The following is a 20,546-nucleotide window of genomic DNA, read 5'->3' as shown; positions in this document are numbered from 1 at the left end:
CAAGACAAATAAATTATATCAAAACTGTTGTGTGTGTGTGGTAGGTGTTTTGCAGGTGAATTTGCTGGTGGGAATGATGTGCAGCTAGTGGCTAGACAAAGCTATTCTTATAGCTCTTGTTCTTCTATGTATTCTTATGGCAAATCCTTATTTTCCATCCTGACATACTAACTCTAGGGTCAGTGTTTTTCACCTTGTCATTGTGCAGGCTCTGGGATGCAAAAACCAGAGCAATGGTGAAAACAAGACTTACTCCTAAAAAACCTCCCATTCCTTGGGCCTTTGACTTTCAGTAGTCTCAGTCTGTGACACACCATGGCTGTGTGCTCCGTCCCTGGGCATCACTCTGTCCTCTGCCCTATCAAGGGCAAGGATGAAACCTGACACAAACCACAACTAAAGGTAGCTGCAGGTTGCTCTCTTTTCCTTAATGTGGGCTGTAAATTACGCGGCAGGCAGCTAAGAGCAAGTAGAAAGGAAATAATTGTCCTCTGTGTGAGGAAGTTAACCTAGAGCATGAAGAAAGGGAAATTGGACTGGCTTGAGCTTGAGGAGGGTCACACCAGCATCTGCTTCACCAGGCCAGGCTAGAGACAGGCTTGTGTTGAGGAGCACCCATGCAGAAGGCCACCCTCGGGAAAGGTTTGTTCTCCGCTGGCCCTGGATCTGCCCTCAGCAGTTTTCCCTAGGGATAGAGATTCTGGGCACATTAGTGCCCCAGCTGGGGGAGGGACACAGAGAGAGGACAGACATAAAAACTGAAATGGACAACAAATGGGAAGGGATGGGGTACTGGGTGCTCAGAACCAGAGCAGAGGGGCGAGCACACCTCCAGCAGCACCTCTGCTCCCCACATGTGTCCATGGTGCCTGACACATCAGGAGCAGAGGGGCTGGGTGGGCCTTTGCTCTGGCTACAACCAGCTCCCAGGCCAACACTTACCTGTGGTGGTTAGGAAAGGGCTGTGCAGGGCAGGAAAAGCCTTCGAGAACCTCCGAGGTCAACCGAGGAGGCAGGAAAAGGCCCATTCCGAGCCCCGGAGAGTCCCCACTGTATTTACAGAAACAGGTGAGGTGCAAATCGCTGCAAGAGCCTGGGGGAGCACAAGTGGACGCAGGCAGTGGAACCGCTGTGCTAAAACTGCATCCCTGAGCAAACTGTCTCCAATAGCGTTGGACCCAGATGATTTGCTAGAGCAGCTCCTTCACACACAAACACAAACACACACACACATGCATAGCTCACACCATGCAAGCGGTCTCTTTTCACCACCCTGCTGCCGAGAAGCACTAGATCTCAGGCAGAGTAAAAGCTGTTGTGGCTGTGCAGAGGCTCAGCCAGGGGCTCAGCAGCAGCTCTCCTGCGGCACGGCCTGCCCTCCCCTGCCGTCACTACGGACACAGCCTCCTCTCGCAGCCAGCAAAGGAGCACGGTGCCAGGCAAACGCGCTTGGTCTGGCTTTCGGCGTTACAGCAGCCACTGCTGGATTTCCAGAGGGACAAAAAGCAACAAGACATACTTTAACTTGGAACAAACTTTTTTAAAATTTATTTTATAGATCACACCAGCCTGAGTGATCTTTGAATGCTGGTCACAAGAGAGAGATCACACCACCTCCTTTGCACAAACTGAAGTAAACCCTCTTCCAGTCTCAGCAGTCTCCTTCATTTGGAGTACAAGGAATGGAGAAAGAGAAAACCACCTGGACCTCCCTGCTCCCCTCGGAAGCAGAGGGCGGTGACATCAGATGCAGTTTGATGCTGCTACAGGGCCAGAAGACAAAACAAACCAGGCCCTCATGCCTTGCTTAGCCACACTTCACACCCCCTCACAATGCGGGTGCTATTAGTGTTGTAGCCACCTATAGTTCCTCCCTCGCCAGGAGAGCGCTGGTATTTAGGCACATAGCTTGGAAAGGACTGTCTGACCTCCCCGCTTTCCACCCACACTTGGGCCACTGCAGTCTCTAAGGCAAAGTACCCTCGTCTCCAAACCACGTTCCTCACCTCTCCCACGCCACTTAATGCTCTTGGCGTGCTGGTGCTGGCGTTGGGAGATGCGCTCTCCCCTCCCCTGAGCCCGCTGGCCCTCAGTCGGCTTGAAAGCCTACCTCGAATCACAAGGTGAACTGGAATGAACTCCACACAGATGCCACAGAGTGAGAAACAGGAACAACCCGCTAAGGAGGGACAGAAACACTTCAGTCTCCCTTTAATCAAAATAAAAGTCCTTCAGTGGAGGAGGAAGCCCTCAAAGAAACCAAGGCTGACCGCGCCTGCTGGGGTGAGCAAGGATTTGCTGAGGATGCCACTTCCTCCCTCAAAATGCTACTGCGCTCCCACAGCTCACCACAAGCCGGCAGCGGATAACGCCTGTCCTCACAGGAGCCAAGGGAAGAGGCAGGATTAGAAGAAGAGAGATCAAAATAAACTGGGAATTGGTCACTTGCACAACTCAGGATTAAGAAAAAAACATGATAACAATACAGTTAATTCATAGACCCTCCTTACAGGGCCTTTCTGGAGAAACCAGAATTTGTCATTAAAAAAAAAAAAAATCTTTAAAAAAAAAAAAAGTCAGAAAAACTACCACGTACTTCCAAACCTGAAAGCACTTCTGTAAATTTGGTACCAATTCATCATTGCCCTCTTCAGCCAAGAGGGGAGAAGACAAATCCTACCTCTGCCATGGCAAAGTTTGGCCAGTGAGTTCCAGAAAAGATTTGGGAAATCTTGGAGTAAACAAAATCAAGGGGAGGTCAGGTTTGCCTGGTGTCTCTGTTCCAAGGGTGTATTGCCACCTGTGATCTCTGTCCATCGAGGTGAGAAGGCTTTCTTTGGCTCAAGGGACGGACCGAGCGTTCCTGCACTATATTCCTAATACTGTCAATTGAGCTGCCGCAGCCTTGAGAGGCAGGTTAGATTTGCTCCAATGTGCACTGGACAAACAATAGGAAAAGCAGCATGATGCAAAGGGGAACAGGATGGGCAAATGGCTGCCCATTTAATTCTGTCTCTAATTAAAATTTTAAGTGCTATCAATGTATTTGACAAGGATATTTAATACAGGATTCCTCAACTTAACATCAAGAACTGCTTTCCAATTTGTTTCCCTCTTGGATCTCCAACTAATGAACTTTCTTACCACCTCCTTCAAACTTCAGTCACTACAACATTAAATTAAATCCACTTAGAAATAGTTTAAGATGAAGGGAATCCAGAAACATATTTGGCACGGGGCCACAGTGGTGAGGAAACAATGCCCTGTGGAGCCATCCTAAGCATCGTGTTTTAACTTTTGCAAGTCTGAGATTTCAGGCGTTTGGTAACCCCTGATCTGAGACAGCAAACAGGAGGAGAGCAGCAAGTCCTGTGGACAGAATGGGGCGAGGGAGGAGGGAGGCAGCTAACTGGCTCTTTGCAGTTCTATCCAGACTCTCCTCATCTTCATGCACACAAAATATAATAAAAACTAGTAAGAATAAAAACTAAGCCCATGATGTACAAAAATGTGTCGACAGGGGGAGGAGGAAGGTGTCAGTTACTCAGTTCTGTGTGTCTTACCACCTTCATTAGCTTATAAATTATGCTCCTCTCCATCACTTCCTTCAGGGAGGAGGGACGATTCTTCTGCAGCCAATCAGCTGGGATGGGTTTTGGTTTAAGCTGCTCTGGATCTTTTGGATAAGAAATGAAGGGAAGGGGAGGAATTCCTCAGAGGGAGGAGGAGTAAGAAATTCAGCAGCCACGGGCAGGAGTCACACAGGCTCCCTGAGACTTCACTTTATGGCGCTGACCCCCACGTCGCCGGCCTCCTCCTCCGACTTTTGACTGAAAAACAAGAAGATACACTTCAGTGTACACATCAGTGACCTCTGAATCAGAGCATCAACACAGCAGGAGCTCAGATGGATTACACGCACGTCCAGACAGCGGGAGATCAGCTTCCTACCGCTGCAGCAAGGAGATAAGGCAGACGGACGCACCATGAAGGAAGGAGGAGAGACAGACAGATACAACCACGAAGTTCAGCCCTTCAAGCTGGGGAGGACCTGATTTCCCAATTTTTGTAATGCTTCACTCCTATGAGAGTCAGCAGGTGCCGTCAGGCTCGACATCCAGGAAATTGAGGCCTCAGGCTCCCCTGGCTTTGTGCAGAATGGAAGGAGAGCCCCCCGCCCCCCTACCAGGGCTCTCTTGCTAACCTGACTCCCTTCCCAGCCTCAGGCCAGCAAGCCCACCCTTCTCTTAAAGGAGCCAAATACCTTATTGCCCTCACGGACGTGGGGCTCTTCATCCAGCGCAGGCTGAGGGGAAGCAGCAAGGAGAAAGAGGCAGAAGTAAGCAAGAACATAAACAACACAAACTCTCAAACAAAGAGCAAGCTGGGAGCACTACTTACAACCACAGCGACGCTACAAGAAGACAAAGGAGATGGGGGAATCAGTAAGAAGCCACAGGCATATGCAAAGGGAGAGAACCCCTGCCAGCGGTCCCTCTTTCAGCAGCCAGCCTGGCTCAAGAGGGTGAGATCTGACCAATGACAACTAAGATAGCTAAAATTAAAACAGGGAACACTGACCAGGTTTCCTGACAGAGACAGTTCCTGAACCTTTCGCTTACTAGGTAAGTTCCATAAAAGGGTAAGTACACTATGACGTAAAGCTGACAAATAGCTCCCAAAGCCTGCAGTTAGTATTGAGTTTCCATTCCTTTCAGCCCAGAAAGGCTAGGTATCCTTCTCGGACAAGCTGAGCTGAGAAGTCCTAACCAACAAAACAACCTGGATACATTTCTCTTGAAAGAGAGAAGTCTTTCCTCCTCCTTGGACATCTCCATCCTCCCTCTGAAACAGGACACATAACCCGTGTCTGACAGTACTACTTAGGTTGTAATTTCTCTAGTGTAGGGATGTTCTACCTCTCATTCAGACAGCAGAGATGCACTCTGTGACTGGTTGTTAGATGCTTCACTAGTTCAGCTGCTGGGTATACGGAGACGCTTCTTCACTGTGAGCACAGTCAAGTAGTGAAACAGGTTGCCAAGGGAGCTTGTGCAGTCTTCCTCCTTGGAGGTTTTCAAGACATGACTGGATAAAACCCTGAGCAACCTGGTCTGACCTCACAGCTAATCCTGCTTAGAGCAGGAGGTTAGACTAGACACTTCCTGAAGCCCAACCCAAATTGTCCCAGGACCCTAAGCTGCTGAAAGGTCAGCCATGAAGAATCATCCAGTCATCAGAGAATTCTGTTTTCTGCTGTGAGACTACTTATACTTCTATTTCTTTCTGTTGCACTTTGAATCTCAAGGTGAGTTCAATATGAGGTATGAGGGGATGATGCTTGTGCTTTAGAGTGCCCTTCCTCCAACAGATGAAACCAGGATACAAACAGATAGGACAGACGTGATATTTTCCTCACTTACCAATGGTTGCAGGGCAGTAGGTGTCAGTGGCGCTGCGGCTGTTGAGGGGGCCTCGTCCCCAGCTGGTGGGCCTCCAGCTGCCGTCCCAGCTGGGGGAACACCATCCTCTCGTTTTGTAACAGCTCCCTTCTTGGTTGACTGCATCTTGATCTGCTGTGGCTTGGAGTTCATCGGTGAGTTATTGGTGGTCTGGAGTAACTGCAAATTACAAAGGGAGAGGCCAACACCAGCCTTAAGATAGCTAGGCCAATATGGCAAGGTTCAATGCTGCTTTTTAACAAAAAGCTTTGAGAGAGTCGATACCAATAGCTATTGGGAGAAGAATGCAGCAGCAGCTTTTCAAAGAAATCTAGGCCTCTGAGCTGCCCTCAGGAACCCTTACAGGGTGGAAAGAGCCACTTGGCTGAGGTGACACTCAGCCCTCCACAACATGACTCAAAGGGACCAGCCACAAGCTGTCGGAAAGAGACCAAGCCATTGGAAAGACACCAAGCCGTAAGAACCAGAGGCATCTGGCTCACCCCCCGCCTTCATATTCCCTCATTCACACCCAGCTAAGATCCAGCACATGACAAAGCACATGGGTCATCTGCAACCCATGTCAGGGCTGACATTTGTGATTGAAGGACAGCCTCTTCCCTCAATTTTCCAGAGCTGTTCAGATTCTCCTGCTGGTTTCTCAGCACCAAAAGTAGCTAATGGGCAAAAAAAAAGTCAGACTCTTCAGCCTTTACCTTAGTGATGGTACCCACAGCTTTGGTGCGGCCTTCACGGAAGACCAGACGCTGGTCTATATGCAAATATTCCGGGGTTTTGATGAAGCGAAAGTGCACTGTGGCTTTGTCCCCCGTCCGCAGGCAGTCCTTGTCCATGCTGAGAATCGTGGCCGTCTGACGGATGCTGCCACAATGCACTGTGAACGTAATGCAAAAAGGCTTTCAACAGTCAGTGCCATTAGTAGAATAAGCTTCAGAGAGACATCTAAGGCAGCTCTTGCTACCCCACAGCTAACGGCGCTGAGTTTGGAATGTAAAAATCTACTGTGTACCAAAGACTACACAGGTCACACAGCTGCCTTTGTTCAGTCCTTAAAAAGAAAACACATACAAGCTAGAACAGTTGCCTTCAAACAGAGACTTTCCTGAAGCATCCTCAACAGAATTCTACAAGACAAGCAGCCAAGGCTAGAGGGCAGGACCTAAAATGATTCTCTCGGTCAGGATCTGAAGCCGAAGAATCTTCACACCATGGAGATCTGGCTCAGGCAGGCTCCAAGTACACATGGAGTCACACATCTCCTTTCTTCCTACAGCCTTTGCCACTCTCCTCTGTCAGCTCCCTCCCCTCTTCTCTAATGCATTGCTGGGAAATGTCAAACCAGGAACTATGGCTTATATTCAGGCTGACAGAGCCACCAAGAGAAAAATTATCTCAGGCTAGAGCTGATATAAACTGTTACTACTGGGAAACAAAGATGAAACAACACTGAGACACATACCCATGGCCTGATATCGTGGACTGATGGTGGTGGGGTGATGGAGCACCAGAATTTCTGCTTCAAACTCCCACGATGCTTGTGGATTCAGGCGGGGTGACACCATTACCATGCCTTTCCGGATGGAAGAACGCTTGATCTGAAAAGCAGAGACACAAAAAACCTTAGTGTGATTCTCCAGGGAAGAAATTTGCTTCTCTGGCTGACTGCATCCAGAAGGTTCCTAAGGGATTTCACAGATTAACACCATGCTCACCAAAAGGCAAAGCCAGAGCTGTTTAGCAGTATGTAACGATGTCATGCAAAGATTGCAAAAATCAAGTTCAGCTGAAGTTTCTAAGGAAGCTTTAGTTAGAGTGCTGGGAATGCTAGACACTGACACAGAAGTTTTAACTCACTGATCCTTTAAAAGCAAAACATACATCCTGGTTGCACATTACCCAAGCAGATGATCTCTCCAAAAGCATGATGTCTGTTAACCCAAAATGATAAGACTGAACACATGAAGTTCAGTGTAGCTTAAACTATATCCCCCTAAAATCAGTGCAGCTTCTATTGAGAGAAACCTTTCACCAGAGGAATCACATCAAATTTTGCTAATTTTTAAACCCCCAATCATGCAGCTGATCCTACAAGTTGAAAGGAATAGTGTAAATACCCTAAGCCACTAATGCAGTTGCAGCACAAGAGGAGACTTTTCTTGCAATGCCTCCGCTTTGTTACACACGTCCAGCACTATTCCTCGTTACCTGGGGTCCCACTGTTATTACCTGGCAGCTGTCAGATGGAGGCAACCAGGACACAGGACCCATAGAGGTTCTATGGGATTTTAATGTGCTATGAAATGAGGCAGCTGAGGTTTGCAGAAGCAGTCTGATTGCAGCAGAACTCCAAGAGCAGTCAAAAATTAGGAGGGTGGCTCCTGTTCTGGGAGTCTAGAGCAGATCATCTCACCTTTTTCAAAGCAAAGGAGGCAGTCTGGCCTCCCCGCACTTCTTTGACAGGCATTCTCTTGCGGTGGATGGACTTGACAGCAATAGGTAGGAAGTTGCCAAGGGGATCTGGCCCCAGAAGCAGGGTGTCATTTAGCTTGATTAGGCCTCTCAGTGTTGTCCCAGACACAACTGTTCCTACACCCTATGCCAAAAGAGAAAAAAGAGTAATTGGGGTTACTTGACCATGCTAGCAGAAGAGCTCTAGAATTCCCCTCTCCAGGGAAGATGCATTCTTCAACCTGAAAGAGGGAACAGAAAATTCTTCCGAACACCAGGCCCCTTACCGGGACAGAGTAAGTATCATCTATCTGGAATTCTGCTGGCTCTTCTTCCCTGTAACTGGTCCGCGGAGACAAGAGATTAAGAAACATCTTCAGCAAATCTAGGTTCTCTCCAGTAACATTTGAAATCTGGAAAATCGGGCACATCCTGTAAAGGAAAAGTGATGAAAACGGAGTTAGTTCACCTCCCTGCCTGGAATTCCATGTGTAGGGACACATCCAAAATCTTGGGACTGAGTTCAATACACAGTGCTAGGAAGGGAGAGCCTGGCAAGCAGTCAGATGCACAACACCCCATGTTTGAAAACCTGCAACATTGCCTCTGCCTTCTAATGACATTCAGGAATAGGTGTAAGGTTCCAGGACTGAAAGAAGCTGAATGCCCTGCCATCTTCTGCAGACTGCCCAGAAGCAGCCTCTCATTTCTGTCTCAGAGAGGGGAACACAAGCAGGTCAATCTCAGAATCAACACATTCTTATGGAATCAACACACCACATGGCAGATGCAACCTTCACACATCTAGACAATGGGACTCTCTTTCTGAATCTTCTCACCCAGTCTCCAAATAGGATTGAAAGAGAAACGACTCTCCTCTACTCCCGTTACCTCTCTGAGCTGAAGTTGGAGGCTGTTACAATGACATCATCCTTGCTCTGAACCAGCACGGGAATCTTCCTGCACCCTGGGGACTTCAGCAGTCGCTGTAACAGCTTCAGGGTTTCTTAAAGGGTGAAATGAATATTGTTAGGGCAGCATCTCCCGTCTTTACAAATCGCTTTTGTGGGGTCTCTCCCCGAAGGGAGACTGGTGCTCTTGCCACAAATAGACAGGAGAAGATGGCTAAAGGTGCGTGAGTGAGACTGAGTTTGCTGCAGCCCAGGTAGGACTTACTTAGGAGCCATTCCATCTTCCATTTCATGCCAGCTAGCCTGCTGCCAAGCGACACCATACATGAACAGACACACGTTTGCATCTGCAAGTGCAATGCTGTGAAGTAGACATTTTATAGCCGTCTATTAAGTAGCTTTAGGCAGTTACAAGGTATTTCCTCGTCCTATAAAGGATTTTTCATGTTGAATTCAATGAAAACCAGCAGCACTCAGAAATTGAAATATTTGAAAATATATGCATTAGAAATCAGTTTTGACCAAACAAGCCTCAACACACTTTCCCTGACAATCAACCGGCCCTAGAAGGTTAGAGAAGCATGAAAGAGGACAGTGTATGTGGACCAGATCCAGAAATAAATATTTTGAGACAAATGACATGGCTCCCCACTTTGATCTTTTGCCTCTTCCTAATTTATTTTCTAAGCCTCATATCGATCAGCCAGCAGGGGCATTAGCTGATCTAGCATCAGCCTCCTGCAAAGTGACTCACAATAAATGAGGAAAAAAAAAAATAAAGGCTAGTAAGGGCTGAAAAGAGCAAATCATTTATATTCTACAATTGTCATCCAATTAGATGTTTTTTGTGAACAAATGATTGCCTATGGGAAAGTAATGTTTTGGATACAGAAACACAAACATCAGAATCATGCCATCTGCTCTTCACAGATACACTTGAGCCAAATCTTGTGTCTATTTAATTTAAACAGAACATGACACAGGAGTGGCTTCTCCCAAGAGCAGTTCTTCTCTCCTCACCCTGAGATATTCTCCTTCCTTCCCAATTACTATCTTATGGTTGGGCCTAACATTTATTTGCCAAACACCTATTATAGGGACGTTTAGATTATCTTCTGATCACATGTGTCTGTTTACCTGAAACATATTTAGGATTTGCACAATAATGAACTAACCACAGACAGTACCGGGAAAATTCACTTTCCTGATTCTTAGGACTGATTATCAAAAAAACCATTGCTCCAGTTAATGACAGCATGTTCCTGAAGGTGTGAGAAATGCATCAAGAGAATTTTGAAGGTGAGAGTTGGTCACAGCCTGAAAAAATGTCAAGCATAGGTTAAAGGGACACTGCTGGGGTTAGAGTTGCTGCTTTAACTGCTGCTGAGCAAAAAAGTCACTAGCCCCTACTGCTCACTGCCATCCCTGCTTGTGTCTAGTCCAGTCCTGCTACCATAGCCCACATATGCAGCTGCTTTGAGCAGTGATTTATTAGGTGTTGCCTGGTTGTTCAGACAGAGGAAGGAGCTGCTGTAGTTATGCCAGCATATCTGAGAAGTGCCCAGGTGAGCAGGATGTAACAAGCAGCTGCCCCTTCACCTAACGGCTGCTGGAGAACAAGTTTGATCACAGCTTAAGATCACACTCAAACTGTGCTGTGGGCAAGGAGGAAAGCAGCTTTTCAAGAGAACTTCCAGACTTTCCCTCCAACCCCAACGGTATGCTTCTCCCCTTAGAGCTCAATTAAACAAAATCCTGTAGCAAACACTTCTGGGTTGCCCAGCTGAGTCCCCAAACTTGGGTAATTTTGAAATGGTGACGACGAGTGGACCACCTGCAAAACAGGCAAGGGAAAAGGACAGATTTCTGGAAGGTGTTTAAGATGCAGTCAAAACCAGATAAAGCAGCTTTCCTCCAGCAGTAATTCCTCAACCCAAGCAGAGGACGACAGCACATACAGAGGTAAGAAACAGCCCTGGAGAGAGGCTGTAGGACTCACCTTGCAGGATGTTGGCAGGGCACATGTCGATCTTGGTCACCACAACAAAGACGGGAACATTAAGTGCAAGCGCCAGGCCCAAGTGCTCCTTGGTCATTCCAACAATCCCAGCGTTACTGCCAACCTACACCAGGAGATACAAGATATGGTGATGTAGACATTCTTCCTGCAGTGAGTTGGGTTACAGAGGTCTTGTGTCAGACATGCAGTAGGCTGTAGACGCTCATTGTCTGTATGAGCAGATCCAGCTCATTTCAAATGCTGCGGGACACTGGCTAAGGAGTCATTGCTCCTCAATTTTTGCAAGGTATTTTGGAGTTTGGAAATATTTCAGTTTTCAAGAACCATACATGTTGGGCCTGCCTGAAGCCAACAGTCCTGGGGCACTTGCCTCAGAGCCCTGGCTAGATATCCACAATGGCTGCTGCTCTCCCCCTCTGGGAGATGCTGCCTCCCTCCACAACCCCACAGGGACTTTGCAATAGGAAAGAAGTTGAGGCTGTTAAAGATGTGAACAGCCCCGCTACTGCTGGTACCGTACATCTTCCTTGCTACCTACCATAAGCATGCAGAAGTCAGGTAAATGGCCGGTCATGCCAAAGACGGTGGTTTTCAGGTACTTCTCGTGACCAGCCAGGTCAATGAAAGTAATGACCTTGGTGGATTTCTCACAGATCTTTGTCCATTCCAAGCTGCCACCATGGCTGTCGGGCTTGTTCACCACATTGCCTTCACTGTCGAAGCCCAGAATGTCATTGCCCACGCTGCTGGTACGGCCTGACTCAATCTCATGCTTATGGCGGAAGAGCTTTTGCCGAGCAAAGCCTCGGCCATTGTCTAGTTCGCCATGTGTCAAGACACCTAGCAACGTGCTCTTTCCTGCATCCACATTGCCAACCACTGCTACCCTGGAAGGGAAAGGAAGAAGGAACATGGTAAAATCTGATAACTGAAAAAACAAACAAGCAATAAAAAAAACCCCAAACACCACTGCTCCTGCAAATAAGTAGCTTTTTCTCCCTAACCTTCAAACAGAGATTCAAAAATGGTAGACCTTCACAGGCAGAGCAGAGATTCTTTCACAGTCATTAGTTAACAGTGGAGATCCCAGACTCTGAGGACTTGGATGTGAAAGACCATGGAAACATGTCACTGGTGCCCAGAACACAGTCAGCTGAACCTGACATTGCTTGACACTGTACAGAATATCTCTCTTCCAATCCCTAGTCTCTGCAATCCGACATATACACTGTGGCAATTCAAAAGACAGACTAAATCCCAACTTGGTCTAGAATACCTTTACCTTTCTCATATTCTTCTTGTTGCAATAGCACCAGGTGCTAGGCAGAGCACAAAAATTTAAATTGCTGTTCCCAGAAAAGGCAAAGCTCAAACAACAATTAAATATTTTAGGGGAAAACTGTTTCCTACAGCAAACTCCTTCCTTGTCTCTGATAAAGGTGGCTATTATGGCTACTGGCAAATGTTGGAAATCCATTCCATCCAGGTCTGGGCAGACTCTCCAGTCATGTTACGCAAGCTATTTTATGTCCATTAAAAGGTGACTTGGATCACCACAGTCTTGGAACAGAACTGAACCCTTAGTCAAAAGCATTGTATTCCAGCAGCGTGCGTATATGCACACACACATCCAGACACACGTGCACATGTGAGTCCCTACTGGGATTCCAGCCCACAAAAGATCCCCAAACTGTGAAACTGTCACCCAGACAGCAAAAGCCATCAGCTAAATACAGGCAAACCTCCACAAACAGTTTGTTCACAAAAGAGACAGCAACAACAACAAAAAGGTGATTTCATTAGTAAGGAGTGGTCAAGCTCAATTCCCTTTGTTGGGTAGCTACAACACCCAGACTCGAATCAGCGTTGCTGGCTCAGCATCACGGACTGCTCACACGGTAAAAATGCAGCTGAGCTGCTGACTAACCCTGTCTCCACCCGGCTCCTCACCTGACCTCCAGGAAGTCGTTGTCACCCACACGTTTTCGAACGAGGTAGTCGCGCACCTTGCCCCCGGCCTCCTGGTGCTCCCGCAGGAGGATCACGTCTGCCTCGATCTGCTCTGCCATGCTCTTCAACGTGGCATAGGATGCTTCCATGTCTGCCTCGCTCAGACCGTATTCAGTCCCATCTAGCACGGTGTTGAGGAGGCAAAGGACAGTCAGTGAGCACCACCTTGCAACGGCCAGCAGCAATGTCATTCTGCCTGGGACCTTCACACTCATAGGGATTTATAAGTGGACTGGAGGTGTCAGACATGTCAACAGACTAAGCACTCTTTGCCCAAAATAAAAAAGGATGGTCTTCACTCCAGGTCTTAAAAGCTACTAAAAAAGCACCATCCTTCATCTCAAGGAGTTTTCTTCACAACTTCTACAAGCAAATACTTAGTGATTGGCAATAAAGACACATTTCTGCAATTCCCTTACTTCACATGCTGAAGTACTTTGCGTGCAATTTCCTTCAGTCAGATAAAACATCTCTTCTTGCATTGCAATAAAGGGAAAAGCATTAACAAAAGGAAAGCTCTGACTGAAATATCACCACAATTAACCAGTGAATGTGGGACCAATTTAAACAATCAGCTTATTTTATAAAACCACATCCCAAGTGCAGATTTTCTGTAAGTCTGGCCTGCACAGCAATTTCTTTAGCCCCCATGTGCTCCAGTTAAAACAATGTTTTTGGCATGTCTTACTGCCTTTGTCCTGGCACTTGAAAGAAATGCTGACAGCACACGAGGCCGGAAAAAAACAAGGAGGCACTGCTGCCTCTGAACAGCCCACCCAAGAAGAAAGGTGACAGCCAGAGCAAGCCAGTGGCAACTATATAGACAGTTTAAAGGCCACCACAGCTCTCAGCTTCTCTCCTAACCCAGGTGCTGAGAAGCTGCACAGGTTTCAGGCCAGGATCTCCTCTGTGGGTGAAAAAAAAAAAAGCCAACAAACAAAGGTGAAGAGCCACGTAGCACCTGGATGACCAAAGCTATCGCTGTGTGTACGCTCATATGCATGGCTGACTCATCAGCTGGTAAGCAGTAACTGCAGTTTGCATGAACTAATCAGCATTTTAACTACTGCATAGCTCTACAACAATTAGAGTTGCTGGGTGATTTCCAGCCCAGCTCATAAACTGACTGAGCAGCTGTTGAGATGGTGGGAAAAACAAAAAGCACCACGGCTGGGGTCATAGCAAGGGAATGAGACGTAGGGGAGAGGAGAGGGTAAGAGCCAAGGGAGAGCGGGAAGGGTCACTGCTGATGAAGCCGTGGGCCACCTGGCAGTCTTCACTTGCTCTCAGTCATCCGAGTTCAGTACCCATGATGATCAAAATCATAGACACTCAAAAGTAAATGAGAGGGAGAGACGGTGGCAGGGATATCAAGATTTATTTTCAGTTGGCTATTGTTTCCAATTTACAGAAAAGATCCCCATCTTCCTCAACTATGCAGTACTCCAAAATGGAAATTGGAAGTGGTTTAGCTCATATTTTAAGAAACAAATGCCTATTTCTAAGTACACCATCGCAACAACCACCAGTTAACACTCTCACAAGGTATCCTAGAAGAGAAAGCAGTTACTAGCCTGATTAGCTAGATCTCCCCTGCACATGTGGTTATCCCAAACACCAAGGATTCAGACTACACGTGGGAAGTTCACTTGGACACAGGAGCATTAACCCTGTGATATATCGGCTGCATGACAACTCGTCATCTAATCCTGGCTTCTCTTCTACATTGGCTGCTTTGCAAGATAGCAAGAAAACCCCAAAAGCACGCAATTCTGAGGTAACACAACGCTCTCCCTCCATTATCTCAGCCAACCCTGGCACTAACAACATGGGTTTGGTATTCTTCCTCAAATGTAGCAACTAGCAGAATGTCTGATCATAACAATTTGATATCCAGCAGATATTCAATATATCTGAAACATGCCTTCAGCCTTACGATAGCCATAGACAATTTTTTTGTATTCAGAAAAAAATTCAGTTCTGAAGCAAGGACATGTTCAATGTTATTTTACCAGCATCAGATGCAAATGTTCAGATTGTGAAAAAGAACAAAAAAGTAACTCATGCTAACTGCTAAAATCTGCAAAGGCAAATGTCTGCAGTCACACCTGAGCTAATGTGCCAATAAAGGCCTCATGCTGAGAAAGGAAAACCCTTCTTCCGTAGTACAGGCACACACTAACAAAGAAAGTCAGCAGCATATATTTTGGCTATCTGAAGTATCTCCAATACATTCCTGTGGGGTAAAAAATAATGTTATTTACAATGGAGAAGTGAACAAAACCAGACAGAACAAGACCTCCATCAGACATTGAGGATGCCTGTACTAAAAGTGTTGTTACAATTTCAGATCCTTCGTCTCTTCCTGGTGCGCCCAGACAACTTATGCCCTATTTCCAAAAAAAGAACTTGCATGATTTTATACAAAAAATATGTTTAGCTCCACTACATAAGACAGTTGCTGGCAGGAATAAAATAAAAGCATCTGTCCCACATGTTCTGCTACACTTTATGGAGGTTTCCAAGTTATTCTGAAGAAATAAATACCACCTCTGGCAGTAGGCCAGTTAGAAGAACTAGGTTTTTCTTACAAGTTTAATGTTTTTCCTAAGGAAGCTATACTCACCCGATCCTTGCCCAATGACATAGATGGTCTCCCCACATCCCTCATCAATTCTCTCTGACATCTGCCGGAGCAAGCTGTCATACTGCTCTGAAGTTGGACTCACCATCACCAGCTGGAAAAAAGATTAAATACCCATTTGCAGACGTCAAGCAGTTAGTTTCAAAAACAGCTTCAGTTAGAAGGACAATCAATTCCTGTGCTTTATTGAAAGAGAAGGATTCTTTTTTAAGGACCACTTTCTGGTGGTTTGTTTTTGGTTTGTTTTTTTTTTAAAACCAGCTTCTCTGACAGCTATGTTCTTGCAACATTGCACAAGGTTATTTGTCTGCGCTCAGAGTTCATTTATGTTGGAAGATACACTTCAAAGCAAGTAAGGATACCAAGCATCTCATTTTGAAGTAACCAATGTTTAAAAGCCACATTTAAGTGAACACCCCACTTCTACTTCTGTGTAATACATGTTTGCATGCAAGGAAAACAGAAAGGGGAGGAGCTATTTTCTCCAAAGAAACTCCTTAGCCGGGTACTCTGCAGTCTCCGCTGCAGAGCGCTGCTGCTCCCCCAAAACGTGATGGGACAGCCAGAGGAAGCCAGCCAGACCTCACTGCAGAGCTCACCTAGGCACCAAAACCTAGAGCATCTCCTAAGTCTTACACATACTTCATCTCCCCCTTTGTTTTCTGAGGGGGCAGAGGGGAAGGAGAGAACAGGAATAAGCATTATTTCCAAACTCCTAACAAAACTTTAGGTACTTTATGCTACAGTGCTGAGAGGCAGACATACAAAGCAGTTTGTATGAGCGTATTCAGACGTTTCACCAGTGGAGAGCTGCAGTTTTGCAAGCCAGCAGCTGTGCTGTGTTACCAACAAGCTCTGACTGCAGTTACTGCAACAACCACAACTTCCTTTGCCCTTCCCTGCAGAAGCATCAAGAGAAGGAAAAAGTAGACAGAAACAAAGCGGAAAACAAGGACAAGACAACAGTGGTTCAGGAAGGATTTTTCTTAGTGTAGCACCATTTCCGGCGAAAACCTGCGTCACTCATACGGTACAGCTGAGGACACTTGCACAGAGTGACCACGATGGTGGCGTGGCAGTGGCAGACCAAGGAGACCTTCATCACCCACTCAGGACCGATTGGCTACCTGCTCTCTGGCTGCCTCCATGGTTACAAATCTGTTGGTGGCCAAGCATCCTGGTACAGCGGCTCAACAGCTGTTGCGATTGAGATACGCATTTCTGTTAGAAAGGCACTTTTAGTAAGAGTTGTAAAGGCTGTCACCGACTGATAGCCTTATGGGTAGCCATACCTGTGCCACACTACGATGCTCAATGAAACCCATACTTCTGCAAGCTGTCCTTACATACACATTCCAAAATCATGCCCAGAAAGATGTCCTTCCCTTCAACTACGCACTAACGCCAATCTGAAATCCGTGCTTGACTTGCCTCAGACACATGGCTTACAGCAGTTCATGATAATTAGATCTTCAAGCCTGCCCAACATCCCCTACTAACACAGCCTGACTTGCTAGCACAGCTAACACAACGTATATTCAAGGAGGAACTACCTTTACCACCTACTACTACTACTACATAGTCGATGAAGAGCTTTATTAGAAATCTAGAGTGTAAGGGAACCCAATACCCCACAAGTAATGCTTAAGCAGCTTTCAAAACTGTAGCGACACATGCATCTAGAAAACCGAAGCACAGACAGCAGGCGCCAGTTAGAAGGTTTAAGGCAGCCAAAGCAACGCTTTCCTCAAATGTTAAGGGTCACACAGAGCATGTACATGTCTGCAAGGGCCAGACAGCTATACGAGAGAGACAATCACCTTCATGTGCCTATTTTAGATGCATGCCCTACCTACATGCTTTGAACTATTTGGCATAGTCTGCAAAGGGTAGCAAAGCACTCTGATCTGGACAGCCACAGTCTTTCTGTTTTGTGCTACAAAGGACTGCATTTTGCCTTTATTCGTTGTTCTTTTGGTTTTGTTTTCTTCTTAAAGGAGACCACTGGATATATGTATATTGAGAGGGGAATCAGCAACTGTTCAGAGGCTTGATCAGAAGGGGAATGGAAGGCTGTGTGTTCATGTGTAGAGCTTGTTTTGCCCAGTGAGCACTTTCAGGAATTCCTGGAAGCACAGCAGACAGGTTCGCTGTTTAGGCTAGTGCGCCAGCACAGGTCAGGGACTCAAGAAGATCTCTTAAACACACTGTTCTACTCATAAAGACCAGTAAAACAACAGGGTCCACCAGTGTAGAGGCACAGTAACTTCAGTTTCTTCAAGTCTCATCACCAGCTTCATTGTTCTAGGAGTTCAGCAGTGTGAGTGGACAGGGTGTTGTCTAAAGGACCAGGGGACACCTCAGGTGAGCAGCTCACTGTCGCCTTTCTTCATGGTGCCAGGCAGGAGGGCTGAGGGCTCAAACAGCATGGCACCCACACACATCATCTCAAAACACTGTCTCCCCTACCCTGCTGGTTTCACTGCCACGCAAAGATGCTGCTAAAGGGTGTTCCAGTGGTAGACTGCCTCCAAAGCCTACCCTGGGGCTGACGAAGCTTACAGCTGATATGATATAGCGGGACGTCAAGAGAAGGATGTGTGGAATAGCAGCTTTCATGGATGACACCTCCCAATGCCGTTCAGTGTTTCTAACAGCTGCTTCACAGCCTGCAGCCCCAGCCAGTTGTGCAGTTTCCCAGGTCACTGCAAGGCTTTCCTTGCTGTTTTGAAGATCTCTTTAGCTAGCTTCCGGGACAGAGCGAGCCTGTTCTTTGCCATCTCCTTGGCTGGGGAGAGGCCCTCCATCTTGGCCCCTCTGCTTTTTTTGCTTTTCACCTTTGAGCATTCCCCTCCATGCTTGCACTATGTATTTGTGTTTTTCAGAGGTTTTCACAAAGTCAAAAATTTTCACTTTTGTTCCTTCCACTTTGCCAGGCATTGAGCAGTTAACAGTAGGAGCCACGTGGGTCTAGCAATCTCAGATTTCCTATAGGGCAAAAAAGTAACAGCCAGTTATTGTTTTATTCTCACAACAGCGGAAGGAAATGCATCTCACAAGTTTGAGATGCCATCTCTGAAGTCCCTTCCCAATCTCTGGGGAGAGGTGGTTTTTCCCACCTTTCCTCTGATCAGTTTTGGGATTAACATACACCAGAGGTGGGTAACTGTCGTCAGTGCAGATCTAATATAAGTACCAGCTTCGCCAATAGCTTTGTGTGATATGGTTTTGACCTGCAAGATGGTTACTACTGCAGTGTGTTAGTACTGAAGGGTAAACAAGCACCCATTAAGATGGACACAATAATGAATTTGTGCTGAATGGAACTGTTTGCTTGAACAGCTGACAAGGTGTACTCAATAACTGAATCCCAAAGTGTTCCTCTCTAAAAAGAGCACACCTTAGAATGAATACACTGGGGGAGGACTGGGAGAAAGGTATGTAACACAGGGAGAGGGCAGGTCAGACCAGGACAGAAGTAGCAACCAGCAAACAAATTGACTGCAGTGGGAATCACCATTTTAAGCAGGAATTAGAGAGCTGCAATTTCACTGGGACTGCATTCTCACCATATGGGATTGCTGTTTTGAGCACATAGCAGGAGACTAACTTGGAGAGATGGGGCAGAGCCTACAGTCTTAGCTCCCATCCAAGATGGGGATGAATGAAAGGTCTAAAACAAATTGACTGCAGTGGGAATCACCATTTTAAGCAGGAATTAGAGAGCTGCAATTTCACTGGGAAGACAAAAAAGATGGGGGGATTGGGGGGGGGGAGCAGGTTAGCTACTGCATTCTCACCATATGGGATTGCTGTTTTGAGCACATAGCAGGAGACTAACTTGGAGAGATGGGGCAGAGCCTACAGTCTTAGCTCCCATCCAAGATGGGGATGAATGAAAGGTCTACAGAAAAGATAGCAGGTATACACTGCTGTATAGAAACGTAACTTGCAATAAAGGTCAAAAAAATGCTTACCTATCGCCTCCATAGTGCCTGCAGATTTCTAGGAATGGAGGCTGACAACACAAATGGAGGTTCTGGGAGAAAAGCATTCCTCTCTCTTCGCCAGAGTTTTGGTCAGGTTCCTGGCTGTCAAGAATCAGTGACACAGCCCTTGGCGTCCTCCTAGGCCCTCTTCCACATCAGCCACGTCCAAGACAAAGCACAGATCAATATTGGCATCCTATATCACGATCTTGTCCAGCTCATTAAGGCACAAACAGGTGGCTCAATAGATTCTGCAGGTTTGATTTCTGTTCTTTACTATCTGATAAGACATCTTCATAACATTTGTTTTTATACAGTACCACATTGTAAAAAATCTGGTCATCCCCTCAAAAACAAATGCTTCCACATCCATACACTACAATTCCTCTCTCTTCATTTCTCCACAGAGGGCAAGAAAATCCAGGACTTTGGAGCAACTCCAGCTGGAAGCATGAAGAGGAGGGATGGCAGAAAAACAGGAGGAAACACCAGCTATGCTGGCTTCTGGATCACATAATTACAAGTGGACTGAACCAAGTTTTCAGGAGACTTTAGAGTGGGAGATGGCATCATAATACATCAAACCCCTGACAGCAAAAGGCATATAGTTAAAGAGATCAGCCAATTGAGAAAAAAAATAGAAGAAGGTGTGGAAAGGCAGCTAATGTAGTCTGTGGCGGGCTCTGGCATGCACGTATTACTACAGTGTACCTTCCTGCAAGATGGATTCTAATAGAAATAAGACCACCACACAGTTTTGTCCCTTGGATCCTATAAAGGAACCGCACAAGGTGAACAAACCTTTTTTGTGTTGACTTAACCCGGCCTGCAAGAGCAAGGCACCCTTGCCGCTGAGCCCTTGCGCTCAAAAGTTACGAGCTCTGACCTGCTTTTAAGATTGTGAAGAAAGCCCCAGGAACTAGCACGACTGGCAGCAGAGATAACTACAGAGAACCAGCGCAGGGGAAAAACGTTAGCGAGGCGTTCAAGCAGCCGCCAGCTTCAAACCCGGCGCTGGCCCAGAGGATGCCACACCGGCTGCAGGCGCTTCCCCGGGGAGCC

General features: G+C 46.6%; 1 protein-coding gene across 3 annotated transcripts; it reads right to left on the bottom strand.

Moving 5' to 3' along the window:
- Positions 1-1,376: 1,376 nt before the first annotated feature.
- GTPBP1 (GTP binding protein 1) lies at positions 1,377-20,514 on the bottom strand. 3 transcript variants are annotated; one of them, XM_035903185.1, is made up of 13 exons: positions 19,473-20,514; positions 18,037-18,483; positions 15,478-15,589; positions 12,792-12,972; positions 11,380-11,728; positions 10,821-10,944; positions 8,802-8,916; positions 8,198-8,342; positions 7,873-8,055; positions 6,922-7,057; positions 6,158-6,336; positions 5,424-5,621; positions 1,377-3,830 (listed from the first exon to the last, which is right to left on the bottom strand). In XM_035903185.1, the coding sequence occupies exons 2-13, from the start codon at positions 18,112-18,114 to the stop codon at positions 3,738-3,740; spliced, it is 1,893 nt and encodes a 630-aa protein (XP_035759078.1). In that variant the 5' UTR covers positions 18,115-18,483; positions 19,473-20,514; the 3' UTR covers positions 1,377-3,737. The 3 variants fall into 3 exon arrangements, with proteins under 3 accessions (XP_035759078.1, XP_035759079.1, XP_009646146.2); XM_035903186.1 differs by lacking the exons at positions 18,037-18,483; positions 19,473-20,514 and adding an exon at positions 17,316-18,027 and having other exon boundaries at positions 1,379-3,830; XM_009647851.2 differs by lacking the exons at positions 18,037-18,483; positions 19,473-20,514 and adding an exon at positions 17,352-18,027 and having other exon boundaries at positions 1,379-3,830.
- Between the last annotated feature and the right edge of the window lie 32 nt (positions 20,515-20,546).

The sequence above is a fragment of the Egretta garzetta genome, unplaced genomic scaffold (assembly GCF_000687185.1).
Source record: "Egretta garzetta isolate BGI_Z169 unplaced genomic scaffold, ASM68718v1 scaffold51, whole genome shotgun sequence".
In the NCBI taxonomy this organism is placed as follows: Eukaryota; Metazoa; Chordata; class Aves; order Pelecaniformes; family Ardeidae; genus Egretta; species Egretta garzetta.
This window is presented reverse-complemented; position numbering and strand designations above follow the sequence as displayed.

What these genes read in the sequence shown, in the direction of transcription:
- GTPBP1 (XM_009647851.2), bottom strand. Translation starts at nt 17,447, where the DNA reads ATGCAGTCCTTTGTAGCACAAAACAGAAAGACTGTGGCTGTCCAGATC. An exon ending in TGTCATTGGGCAAGGATCGG is followed by an intron (nt 12,973 to 15,477) that starts GTGAGTATAGCT and finishes ACACCGTGCTAG; the next exon opens with ATGGGACTGAATACGGTCTG. An exon ending in CTACTGCCCTGCAACCATTG is followed by an intron (nt 3,831 to 5,423) that starts GTAAGTGAGGAA and finishes CTTGTTTTTCAG; the next exon opens with TCAAAAGTCGGAGGAGGAGG.